The sequence below is a fragment of the Strigops habroptila genome, chromosome 3 (genome assembly GCF_004027225.2).
Source record: "Strigops habroptila isolate Jane chromosome 3, bStrHab1.2.pri, whole genome shotgun sequence".
NCBI classification, from domain to species: Eukaryota; Metazoa; Chordata; class Aves; order Psittaciformes; family Psittacidae; genus Strigops; species Strigops habroptila.
The window spans coordinates 59,188,630-59,201,750 of record NC_044279.2 but is presented as its reverse complement, the minus strand read 5'-3'; the positions used below and the strand labels follow the sequence as shown (position 1 = coordinate 59,201,750).

The window sequence follows — 13,121 nt, the reverse complement described above, 5'->3', positions numbered from 1 at the left end:
TTACATTTAGAAATAGGACTATAACTTTTTCATAAATTACATTATATTCATTTCAGTCAGTGGTCTAATTAAAAGAAGTTAATAATATATAGCCTAATACCCAAGTTGTATAGCTTAAAACCTGAACTTTTTGCAGTAAGTTAAAGTTTATATCTTTATTGACAGAACCAAATAAAAACAAATACACTAACTTTTAGAACAACTTCTGCACTTCATTTCAGTGTTTCTTTCCTACTTTTGACTTTGTCTATGAATTTTTGAAAATCTTAAAAACTTAGTTGGAACTGAGCTATCATTCTGCATGAGCATACAATGCCATCATTTAATAAAAGTGTCTCTGCAATCAAGGACAACTCCTTTCCATTTCCACCTCTAGTTTCCTTCCCCAGAAACCCTTCTGATTCAGAGCTCCAGCAGAAGTGGGGCACGGGGAAGGGCTGATGCAAGGATGGTGGAGGCTCCTTCAACAGGGCACTAGTGCTGCTGTTTCAGTGTGGTGGGAGGTACGTACAAGAAAGGAAAAGAAGGTTCCTACTTCTAAATATGCATGTCAGACTTTCTACAGACTCCAGAAATTATCAGACCACCAGGTACATCTGTTCATACCTAGAAGTTCTGAATGTAACCAGAGAGGACCAGGTGTTTTTATTTATTTATTTTTAGCCAAAGACTGAATTCTTCCCAGTAAAAATATAGTCCATAGGCCACATGCAGCTCACAAAATGGTTTGAATCCCCTAATTCAAAAGGTTACTTTGGAAGAAAGAATCAACAATCATACCTCGTGGGTCTAACTTTTAGAAGCCAACATTCTCAAAAGAGTCTATTAGGCATCTTTATTTTAAAATCCACAAGATGCTTTTAGGGACCCTTTATATGTAAACGGTGTAAAGCTCAGCTTTGAAAAACAAAAGCCAACAGTCAGATCCCTTCTTTAACATCATATTTCTGGAGGCACCAACTGAAAAGTCACAGATAAAAGCAGTCAAATTATAGACAGGTCATATGTGACTGATCTATTGTCCTCCTAAACAAGTACAAACCTCCAGCAGACCTTTTAAAAGTCTGAAAGATAGAAAAGCAGATACTACTTTGTGTAAATGAAGATTATAAAACTGGACTGGTGATTGAGAATGTTGATTTAGTATTGGCTAGGCATGGTGGGGCTGCTTGTCAAAGTACACTGCAGGTGGGGTGGGGAGAAGACATCTTTGAAAATACACCATCGCATCAACACACTTTTTAGTAAAAGAGGCAATGCAAAAGGAACATTTCCTCAACAAAGCCATGAAATGGGCTGAACAGAGTAAAATCTAGATGTTAGTACAGAACTTTTTACAATGAGGGTGGTAAAACACTGACACAGGTTGCCCAGAGAGGTGGTGGATGTGCCATCACTGGAGACATTCAAGGCCAGGCTGGAAGTGGTTGTGGGCAAACTGATCTAGTTGAAGATGTCCCTGCTCATTGCAGGGGGGCTGGACTAGATGACGTTTGGAGGTCCTTTCCAACCCAAACTATTCTAGGATTAAAACCTCAAATGTGATTTGAGTTCTTCCTTTTTTATCCCAGCATCTCAATGACAGCCACTAATACAGGACCTTCCAAACAAGAACATTGTATTTATTCAGTCTACTTATATGCCACATTCTTCAGAATGCTCTTCTGGCCTAATTTAATCTCAGCCATTAAAGCCATGTAGTTGGTATTTTTTAATCCTACCTAACAGGGACTTTCTCTTTTGCCAAATGTTAGCATTCCTTTGATTCCTCTGTAAAATTATACTAATTAGTTCAGGTTTCAGTTTGTCAGAAACTTGAGCAGGTGTAGCAAATTTTCACTAATAAAATATTCATTTCTTATATACAGTAAGCAAGTTATTTTTGGATATGAGGAAATTCTGCTAAGTGATGTATCTGAATCTATTTAGCAGTTACACTGACCCGTTACTCAAACTGCAGTATTCTGCTCTTATTTGCCGCCTCCTGCTACACCTAATTCGTGATTTATAACTGGCACATAACTTTTGATTATGGAGAGTACAAGTTATTCAGACACTCAGGCCTGATCTAATTTGTACTAAGTCTTTACTCTTAAAAGAAGACCCACGATCAACATTTTTCAAAAATAATGCTTTCTTCCAGAGGTACCAAACCAGTTTTATCTCTATCTGTAGAGCTTACCTTCTCCTGAATGCAAAGATTTGCACCTAAACCTTGAGAGAAGCACTGAAAGGACCCTAATAGCTGCCTCTTTCACCTGTACCAGTGATGTGCAATAAACCAACAGGGAGCTCTAAAGTCTTAGAAGAGTATTAGTTTACACAACCAATTAATCCAGTCATTTCAAAAAAGACTTATGGTCAATTGCTTAGCTATAAAAAGGGATATCAAGCATGTCCCATTAACACTGAATCAATGCCTCAAAGAAAAACTCCTTTTGTTATTAATGAAAAGACTTAAACCAGAATAAACTAATTAGCTGTTTGTCTGCTTAATCCTTTTGCTGAGGAAAAAACAGCATTTCATCTCTCAGTAGAACTGTTTTTCATTCTGTTAAAACCTATCAGAACATTAAGAATGCTGCAATTGTCTGACAGTGGAGAGTAATGGCAGGCCAGGTCTCATGCTTCGAGTTTGCGCAGCTGAAGCAAATCACTCATTAATAAACCAGTACCAATAGCCAGTGAGTTGACAGAAAGAAGAGACACCACAGGAATTTCTATTCTGGAGAAATATATCTATTGGTATGACCAAGCAATTGTCAATGCCTAGAATAATTATAAATAAATAATTCAGATGAGAGTTCTGCATTTGTTTCTGGTAAGTTTTGAGCTTTACCTGTCTTGTTTTTGCTGATGTTTCAATGAAAGGAATTCCATAACTTCTTGCTAAATCCTGAGCTTGTTTTGTATCTACTGTTCTGGAAGGCAAATCACATTTGTTTCCTACTAGCACCATTGGGACATCTTCAGAGTCTTTAACTCTCTTTATTTGTTCCCTAAAAAGAAAAAAAGATGGATTGTATTTAACAGGTATTAGTGTATTTAATGATTTTAGAACAATGAAAGAGTCCAACGTAATTTACATTAGTTTCCTGCGCATACGCTATTAGAAGCCATCAAAAAATGACTAATCCTGTCACTTTGAAGTTTATCATGTTATTTTAAAAAACATGTGGACATTTTACAAACTTCCATACATTTTATATTTTTTAACAAATAGTGCCAGAAGAAACCTAAGAGGCTCTGACGTAAGTCTTACTATTTACCTGTCATAGTCAGTACTCAGAATACTCAGTTCATTTGCCAACATGAAACACTCATTAAAGCACTATGCCCGTTGTCTCAGTTTTTGGCTGGGGGGGGGTGGTGGGGGTGTGCCTTTTTTTTTTTATTATTATTAAAGACAGCATTAGAAACTCTGCATTTAGACAGGGATTTTTAAACTTTGAAGACCACCAGGCTGGTTCTCTACAAAAAGAAATTTGGTAAGAGAATCCTTTCAACCACTAGTTAGAAAACATCTTGAAACACTATTTAGATGTACTTGTCAAGAATCTCAAATAACAATCAATCATTACTTTTGCCTTCCCAAATAATCTAGCAGTATGTTCCTTAATATAGTCACTGGTTTTGGTTATTTATTTATAAGCCTTCAGCTTCAGTCTGCAAGGTCATCAGTAGGTGTGTGAATGCACAGGAGAAACGCCAGCACTCAGCAAACAACATTCTTTGAAATTAACTGGGAAGGCCTTCTTATGCAAAACAGCCACTGACTTTAAAAATGAAAGTCCCACATGAAAACCTCTATGCTCCTTCTTCCTTTTACATTAGCATCTATCTTCACAGGAAAACCATTTGTAATAATCCAGTGAGATAATGAAGACAAGGTTATGGTTTTTCTGAGAGCAACAGATATGTTTTTCTAATTTGTCATCCCTACTGTGCTACTTCTTGTCTGTTTTTTTGGTTGGTTGGTTTTGGTTTTTTGGGTTGTTTGGTTTTTTTGGTTTTTGGTTTTTTGGGTTTTTTTTTTTTTCAAATCACCAGTACTGATACATTCAGTTAGAAAATCTTATATATAGTGAAATTTATACAGAAGCTGGCTAGCTCAATTTAAATATAAAAAAGAAACAGTCCTCAAAGAAGGCACCCACATTCTTAACACTGATCTCTCCCTGGGTTAGTACGCAGCAGTTTTTGCCCTCTCATTTGCAACAGTACTCCCCTGATCCCACAGCTGCTCCAGGGGGATAAGCCAGCAGTAAACTACTTTTGTAGGTAGGCATCTACCTGTTTAACTACTCACATCAGCACACTATGCAATCAAATGAGCTGACTTGCTGGCATACAGGAGAAAATGAAACTATGCCATCAGGGCAGTTGCACCTGCTGACTTTGATTACCCTGAACTACCGTGGTATCCCAGCTTAAATGTGGAGCTGCAACATCTATTTGTAACAAAAATGTGTAACTTTGGCTTATAAGTAGATGTGAGGTTTGTGGGTAATACTGATAGCAGAACACTACTCCACCATACAGTGACATAGATCTGACAGCACTATAAATGCCTAACTATGAATAGCTTAGCATTATGTATTTGGAACTAATCTTAAACGGGTGCTGCCAAACTCAGCAATCATCGGTGGGATTTGCATTGCGTCCTAATGCTCAAGGAGAATTCAGTATAATAGTAAGCTACTAAGTTATAAATGATCTGGTACGGTAATCACCAGAAACTGCTTTTTCTACATTAGTGCAGCTGACAATTTTAACTAATTATTAAAAACAAACAAAAAAAAAGTGAGTATGAAGAAACTAACAACAGGTTGGTTTTAGCAGTCATCCTGGAGCTCTGAGTTTGTGTGTCTGCTCTTCTTAGGCATCAGGGCTCACACACGTTACTCTTTTAGTAACATCCCACCAGTATTTCCCCTCCACTCCCAGAAAAAAAGCTAGCGATTGACATTATTGTCTGTACAATTTCAACTGGATCAGCTTTGCCATCTGAGCACACAATTTTCTCTACGGAATGGGCAGAGTGTACCTTTAGGTAAGTCTTCACTATGAACAGGCAGAAACACTAAGTCACGTTAGTTTATACTAGACTAACTTTTGGATATTTTGTCTGCCTAACTTGCAAACGAGGCAGCAGATTTTCAGATTACCCAAAATTCCAGACCTACAAATCCACAAATAATTTGCAAGTTTCCCCTCAGATGCCATTTCATAAGAAACCATTCTATTATCCAGTGGAAGAGCAAGCAAACTGTCCACCAAATACAAGATTTATTTAATTAACTTTCAATATACACACCTATAATGGTGAATATCTTCAAAAGACTTTGTATTGTTTATAGCAAACACACACAAGAAGCCTTCCCCTGTTCTCATATATTGGTCCCTCATGGCACTGTATTCTTCTTGACCTGCTGTATCAAGAATATCCAAGAGACAAGTTTCTCCATCAATTACTACTTGCTTCCGGTAGGAATCCTAAGAAAAGAAAAACACCTTGGTTAAACACAAACAAGTAAAATTTCAAACACCTGTAACTCAATTAAAGTTGTCTATTAGTAGTTAAGCACAACTGAGAACATGTTAAGAATTATAATCCAACTTTACAGATGGGCAAATTAGAGTAGGAAAATAGCGTCCCATATTTACATGTATACAGTAAAATCCAGATGTGAGAAGAGCACTGAAAGACATGATCTTTCTGTATTCCACTTCTTCAGTGAGTAAGAGTATGTGTGCATGCACACACAGAAAAAGGGCAGTGTTCTTATTTTGCACAGAAGGACAAAAAGTACAAATTGGATCCAGATCAAAAGCATCTCCCCTTTGTCTCTGTTAAGAAAGAAATTGAAGAAACTAGTAATCCTGATTTTAAAAATATTTACTTTATTTAAGCTTACTCAATTTACCAATTGTTTTTTTTTTCCAAGTAGAACTTGACTTTCATTCTATGGATTGTTACGAAAGCATCGTGCCACAACAATGTCTAAAGTAATAAACCAGAAAGAATACACAAGACAACTCCAAAAATCTGTGCAACTAAAAGGGAAATGCAGCATAAAAAGCCTTCAGTGTTTGGGATGGGAAATGTGTTTTGTGTGCCTAGGCAAGTGCATAGAGTCGTATTTGTTATTAAGTTATCAAAGTTGAGTTGATATATTTGAAGTTCAAATTTTTTAGCCAAGACAGACCAACAGAGTCATATAAAAGCCCTGACGGGTTGCTTCAGAGATATTGGAAAAAACGACTTCAATACTATCAATCCAAAGCTTTCAGGTAGCTGATCTAAGTGCCTAAAATCTGTACAAAGCACCAAGCAACTAGATCTTAATGTCTATTTACAGCTCTTTTTGGTGCTAGGCTGCTATGAGTATGTAGTTTTAGTGATAAGAACATAAGCATTATTTTCCCAATAACTTCCATAAACATCCATATATTTGAAATAAAAACATGTCAACAGCTTTGAAAACAGGTCATCGAGCAGTGTCCTGAATTATTCTCAGTAAAGAGTACTTAAATAAAAGGTATAAACACAAAATCTTGGTATCACCTTTCAGATCCCGTAGCTAGATATTAACACAATATTGCTGCTGTTCTTTTTAACACTATACAGAAGTGAATCTAAGTTACTGGGAAGAGAATTGAAGAATTAAAGTTGCAATTCTAGCCAACTTCAAGACGTATTTATAATGGCCTTCCTTCCTTTGTACCCATTTTAAGGCACAGTACACCTACTCCTGTATGCTATATATTTGTATTTTTACAAAGGGTTCTCTTCTTTCCTGTTGCTCCCACTAAAAAGCAAGGAGGAGATAATTGTATAGAATCAGTAACTAAACAAACTGTAATCACACTTATCTTGAGCCTGGCTGACATGTAACAGTATCAGGTAAAACAGTATTAACTGTGTACCTTAAAAGTTTACTTCCAACATTATTTTGGAAATATTTATTTCACAAAAGTGCAAATTCAGTGTTCAAGAAGTAGGAAGCTTACTTCAGAAACCTGTAAGCCATGTTTAAATATTGATATAGCTGAGACAAATACACAAGCTCCAATGTGTTTGAAAATAAGGTTAATATTCTAACTCATTGCTTAACAGTGAAAAAACAAAACAAAGGACGCATCTGTATTCCAATTCACTTAAATTCTAGAACAGATCCCCCATGTCCTATGATACCTTTATCACAGTTTGCAGTGAAGTATTAACTTCTATCACTATACTCAGCATATTTACAAAGCTTTCCTCTTCTCCTCTTGCAATTTGACTGCTAGTTTTAAAATATGAAAAACAGTTCTTGAAAAGCCTGTATTATTCCTTCACATCTTAGCACTTCAAAGGAAAAGAAACTCCCCTCAACTGAGCTCTAAACAAAGGCTTTAAGTAATTTTCATCAAAGAAAATCATTTTTAAGAGAAGAAAATCACTTTTAAGAACTGCTGGCTTTAGCATGCCTACCATGTTAGCAGTAGCAGCAAACATGCATCAGCATAAAGCACAGCACAGGTACAAAAAGAAGGAACGCTTTGTCATAATAGCTGTTTTGCCCACTTCTGGTGAGAAAATTTTGTCACTAACTAGACAGGGGATTTGAATCAGAAGGAAAAGACAGACATGGGAGAGAAAATTCAAGCTTATTACTTCCTTCCAAGCTACTGAAATAATAAACACTTTGCTTTTTTGCCCCCCCCCTTTTTTCCCCCCCCGCAAAACACCAAACCTCAGATCACATTTGTCACTGTAGGAAAGAAAACTGAAGCACCACATTAAAAACTCAGGCTACTGGGACTGCCAACCCCATCATGGTGAGCACCAGTGTAAACATAGCCAAGATAAAATTTGTTTATTTAAGTGTTACCATACTGTAAAACTTTTTTAAGTCCTGCAAAACAGAATGTCACAGGATGTGACAAAAAGCTACACCACTCTAGCACATGGCACTTTTGCAGAACACAAATGACCAGACTCCCCTCCAACAACAAAAAAACCTCACCAGCCTTCTAACCTATAAATTTCAGAATTTATAAAAATCCAGTAGCTTTACTGCACGTTGGGAGATCTGCAGTAATAAATGCCATGAAGAAACAATGAAGAAGCATCCAGTATAAGGCTATTAAGTAAAAACAAAATGCAAACTGTAAGTGAATATAGAAGCAGTACTTGACTCCAAATATGAATTTGCAGTTTTTCCCCAGTATACTGACTCAGCATATCTATATAAATGTGTTTTGATTTCATTAATCATTTAACCTGCTTTACTGGCCTTTCAGAAGCCTTAAAAACCAGCATGAATTATGGTAAAGGAGTAATTATTCCATCTGTTCACAAGCACTGATATAAGAAAATGTGATAGGAGTCCCAGCTATATGCTACATATGGAATTTATCTAAAACATGTCCCACTGCTTAATAAATCTTATCTAAGCCAGTAGCCGTTATTTTGTAAAAATCCACTTTACCAGTGATTTTATGTTAAAATATCACAGCTACTAAGAATAAGCTATTACTAAATCTGGTGGAAGTTTCGCAAGTGCATAGGTCGTTTAAGAACATAGACTTAAATATCAGTATTCCTAGATCAGCCAAGGGATTTTGGTAATCCAATTGAAAACCCTCTGTCAGGCAGCTAGCAAAGCTGTTCTTTCTCTAGGACACTTAAAAGAGGACATATATTTAGCACTAAAACATGTTGAAGCTGTAAAAAATAATAATAATAAAAAATTTTAAATTTATTTGTGATAGCTTGTGATAAGATTTAACAGGCCTCGTCCAGTAGAGGGCACTAATCCAACTGTTCTGTGTATTAGAAACCCAGATTTACAAGGGTTAGTGTACACACAGTTAAATAAAACACTTAAAATTACACGGCTATAAACCTATGCTTGGACATCTACTTCAAGTAAGATATGAAATCGTGAAACACATATAAAGCATATACATTTGACTAACAGTAGCCACCCAAATATGTACTGATTTTAATTCCTTTCCCTGCCCCCCATCATCTGCTAAGCTCAGATATCAAATAACTACTATATTTTTCCCTCTCCAACTGTATCACGTCTTCACAACGTGAGAATTTTTGAACTGTTGAGTTTTGTTTTGTTAGTCACAGGAAAGACTTAAAATTATTCAATAACTGTGTAGTTGTGGAATCCATCATATATAACAAACACTGAACTCTCTTCTCCATCTATTCCAAAATATTTAGCTTTATTATTTATCTGCCAGGGAAAATGAGTATTTCGGCAACAGCTGTATAGCAATGAAAGAACAGTAGTAAGTGAGAAACAACAGTAGTGACACTACTGAACTGTCTTAACTGTTGTTATTTACCAGTAAAAACAACTTTAGCCTTATTTCCTCATACTGCATAAAAGCCACTCTACAGCTATTGTTCTTGGATCAGCCCCTACCACCACAACCACATCTATACAGGAAGCACAATCAAGCAACCCTTCTCAGCTGAACAGGATCATGCTCAAGCAAGGGCTTGAGCATTTAAACCCAATTACAAGCCCACTCTCTGCAACCTGTTTGCCACTCCAAATCACAGATCACTCTTATAACAACTGAATTATTTCTTCCCTACAAGCTTACCTACCAGATTATAGCACTGCGAGTGCACACAAGGAGATTCACCACGTAAGTAGGAAGATATAGCCTCCATACTCAAGGTCTCAGAATTTACAAGACAAAAATAGTAACTAGCACTCAGACACGAACTTGTAGGAGTTGCGGAAGATTAATACTGTTGCATGCAACAAGTTGTGGATGCTGGTAAAAACCATGAGGTTAAAGGTTTCTTTCTTTTGGAAGAACATACTGATTCTGGACCACACCACAGTGTTACAGTCATCCTGCACACTACAGAGTAAAAGACACGGTTCTCGGATTTTAGGTTCTTTCTATGAGGAACTGCATTTTCATCTTATTATTTTACATTAAAATGTATTTAGTATTCCTCAAAATACTCGGATTGTTGGTTAGCAAAATCTGTCAAGTGATTTAGGAATACTGGCATTTAAGGTTTTGCATTCCTCGTTTACACAGTTCTGGCTTTATATGACAACTTAGAACACAGAACCTCCACAGTACTTTTTGTAACGCATAAAAACACACCTCCAACCTAAAAGAAACCCAGATGATAATGACAAGTATTACAAAGACCAACATCCTCCAAAGTTCCTTTTGCAGGAAAAAGTAAAATCCCATTTTGCTTGTTCTCCTCTGAGTTTTATGTGTTTTCTCTTCGTCAAGCGTGTTTTGGGTGACTACTGTTGTTTTGAGATTTCACATCTTTGTACTTGCAAGAGCTGCCCCCCTAGTGCAAGTCACACATGCTTCCTCTCTCCATAGGTCTATTGACCAAACCTTCCATAAGCACACATGAGGCTACTGGGCCACAGAGAGACAATACAACACACAGGCACGTTAATAAACTCAAGCCAACACATTTCTGTTTGGGGCACAGAGGCCTGTACTTCACTGGAGAAGGACAGCTTCCTGGCACCTCAGGCCACTGGCTCCTTTCGCTTGTGCCTACCTGAAAATGACTACAGAGCCATTTTCCAAGTCACCATTTTAAGCCAAGATTTAAATCCTTGCGATTCCTTCAAGTGAGCTTGGGAAGTGTCTCACTGTATAAACATATAAATGAAGTCATAAGCTACAGAGCTTCAGTGCTGGGAACATAAAAATCTTGTGTAACTTACAGTGTCATTTCTACTTTTACATGGTCTGAGGTTATTAAATCCAACAATCCACAGGAGACCTCAGGCAATGCTAGTATTTTCCTTATATTTAAAAGGCAGAGCTTGCCTACTCATTAAATACCTTTAAAATATAAACTTTTAAGCAACTTTTAAAGCTTAAATACAATTTCAGATTTTGAGGAACTGTGCCATATATTTTAACGCATCCACTATAGCAGTTATAACATGTTTTTTCTAGGTACAGAAGCAGGTACTGGTGTTTTTAAAATAAATAAAACCAGGCTCCAAATTTTGCTTCATTCACCATAACATTCCTGGACACATTTTCACTGTGTGAAACAGATCCTAATGATAGGAGCTGAGAAAGCCCGATGCATATGTTTCAGAACTACAGATTTTCACATTTAAGAGGTTGCATGCAAACCATGAGGAGTTCTGCCAAGCATTTTCACGTGAATTTGTCAAAAACTTTGTCACAGAGATCCTAAAAACATGCATCCAAACTGCCCAACAAAACATGGCAATTAACACCATACTTTAATTGAACGCAACTGTTCCACAACCAAACGAAGCAGCACAATTTCCTCTCCAGTGCTGGTCTGATGCTGATCATTACCTTTAAGAGCTTTCTACTGTAAAGCCTTGTCCTATGTTTTTGTGGTAACTGTCCAAAAGTACGCAACTGTCATTATAACTGATAACCTCTCTTCACAAAACGAGTGCAAGATGAAATAGTTTACCTCTATTGTAGGGTCATACTCATCCACAAAGTGATTCTGAATTAGCTGTATTGTCAAGGCGCTCTTGCCTACACCACCAGCTCCAACGACAACAAGTTTATATTCTGTCATTTTTTAGCAGACCTGATGACAAAGAAACCAACATTAAGCAGAGCCGGGCTCCGGCTAATGAGGATGCCGCTGGTGCGTTCTCATTCAGTATCACGTTCCTTTACTATTATCGGAAAGCAACTCCCTCCCTGAAAAACAAGACAAAAAACTGTGAGGGCATGCCGTTTCTCAAAAAAAATTATACAAAGGAAACACAGCGTGGGCACTAAGCTGAAAGGCACGGATTACAAAGAGACAGAAGACCCGGGATACACTAAATCCTCAAAGAGGCCGGAGAGTATTTCTCGCGGGGCAAAGATGCTGTTCTCCACCACTCTTTCCCAACGCCCCGGTGGCTGCGGAGACCTCCCGGATCCGTACGGCAGCCGGGCCAGGTTCACCACAACCAGGGAACCCGCCTCACGCGGCCGGGCGGCTCTGACGGGACAGGCGCCGACCGAGCCCAGCTTCACTTGACGGCTTCCCCGCCACAGCTGCCCAGGTTTTTGGTGTATTTGTTTGTTTTCCCGGGCGGGCCCAGCGGCTGGACCCCCCCACCTCCCGCGGGGCTCGGGGTGCCGCTGCCCGCCCCGGCTCCCCTCAGCCCCGAGCCAGCGACGCGGCCAGGCCGACCAAACTTTCCGGCGCGGCCCGGCGCCTCGGCCCCGCGCACAGGGGTTTAAAGGCTTGGGAGGAGGGGAAAGAATAAACTGAATAGATGCATGAGGAAAGGGGAGGGGTGGGGGTTACGGGCTGGAGCCGCCGGGCTCCCGGAGGGCGTTGGCCACCTGTCCCGCCACCCCCTCCCGCGGCCGCCGAGCCACCGCCCGCGCCGCGGGGAAGGACGGCGGAGGGGCAGGCGCAGGCTGCTCCGGAGGATGCCGGCGGAGGGGAAGCGGAGCAGGGCGCAGCCCCGCGGGCGGCAGCGGGACAGCCGCGGGGAGGCAGCCCCCGCCCGGCTAGCCGCCGTTCCGGCCCCTCCGCGGGGCGACGCCGGGAGGAAGAAGAGGGACGCGGGTCGGGGGGGTGTCCAGCTCCGGGAACCCGCACCGCTCCCCCCTGAAAGAAAAAGAAAGGAAAGAAAGGAAAGAAAGCAAACGCGGCGGTTCGTCCCGGTTCGGCGGGGTATGGGGCAGGGGTAGGCGGTACCTGCCTGCCGCTGCCGCGGGAGCACGCCGGTACCTCCCTTGCCCGCCCCGCCGCAGCGGCCGCTCCGCGTCCCTTTCCGTCCCGGTCTGAAATGGCGGGGGACGGGGAGGGCTGGGGCTGCCGAGGGAGCCGAGCGCCGAGAGGGCGGATGGGTGGATGCATGCACGGGCGCAATCGATGCGCTCCGCGCTCCCCCGCCCCTTGCGGCAGCGCCGGCCCCTCCCTCTTCCTCCTGCCCTCCTCCGGCGCGGCCGGTTGAGGCGGCGCGGCGGGAGGAGGGGCCGGGGCCGCCCGTTGGTCTCGGAGGCTGTGTGTTGTGTTGCAGCGTGAAGGTCGGGAAGTGCGCGCTTGAGGCGGGCTAAGGGAAATAAGTACGATTCCAGCGCTTCCTCGCCATTGCCCCTCCCTCGTC

General features: G+C 40.4%; 1 protein-coding gene across 5 annotated transcripts in view; it reads right to left on the bottom strand.

The window, feature by feature from the left end:
• KRAS (KRAS proto-oncogene, GTPase) overlaps positions 1 to 13,121 on the bottom strand; it is a 27,164-nt gene extending 14,043 nt beyond the window's left edge. The window contains exons 1-4 of one of the 5 annotated variants that reach the window (XM_030478809.2): positions 12,710 to 13,121; positions 11,471 to 11,593; positions 5,318 to 5,496; positions 2,840 to 2,999 (exon numbers count right to left, since the gene is read on the bottom strand). In XM_030478809.2, the coding sequence (XP_030334669.1) occupies positions 2,840 to 2,999; positions 5,318 to 5,496; positions 11,471 to 11,581 (450 nt within the window). In that variant the 5' untranslated portion in view covers positions 11,582 to 11,593; positions 12,710 to 13,121. Of the gene's footprint in view, positions 1 to 2,839; positions 3,000 to 5,317; positions 5,497 to 11,470; positions 12,620 to 12,709 lie in introns of those variants that run through there. The other 4 variants (XM_030478807.1, XM_030478811.2, XM_030478808.1 and 1 more) reach the window with 4 other exon arrangements.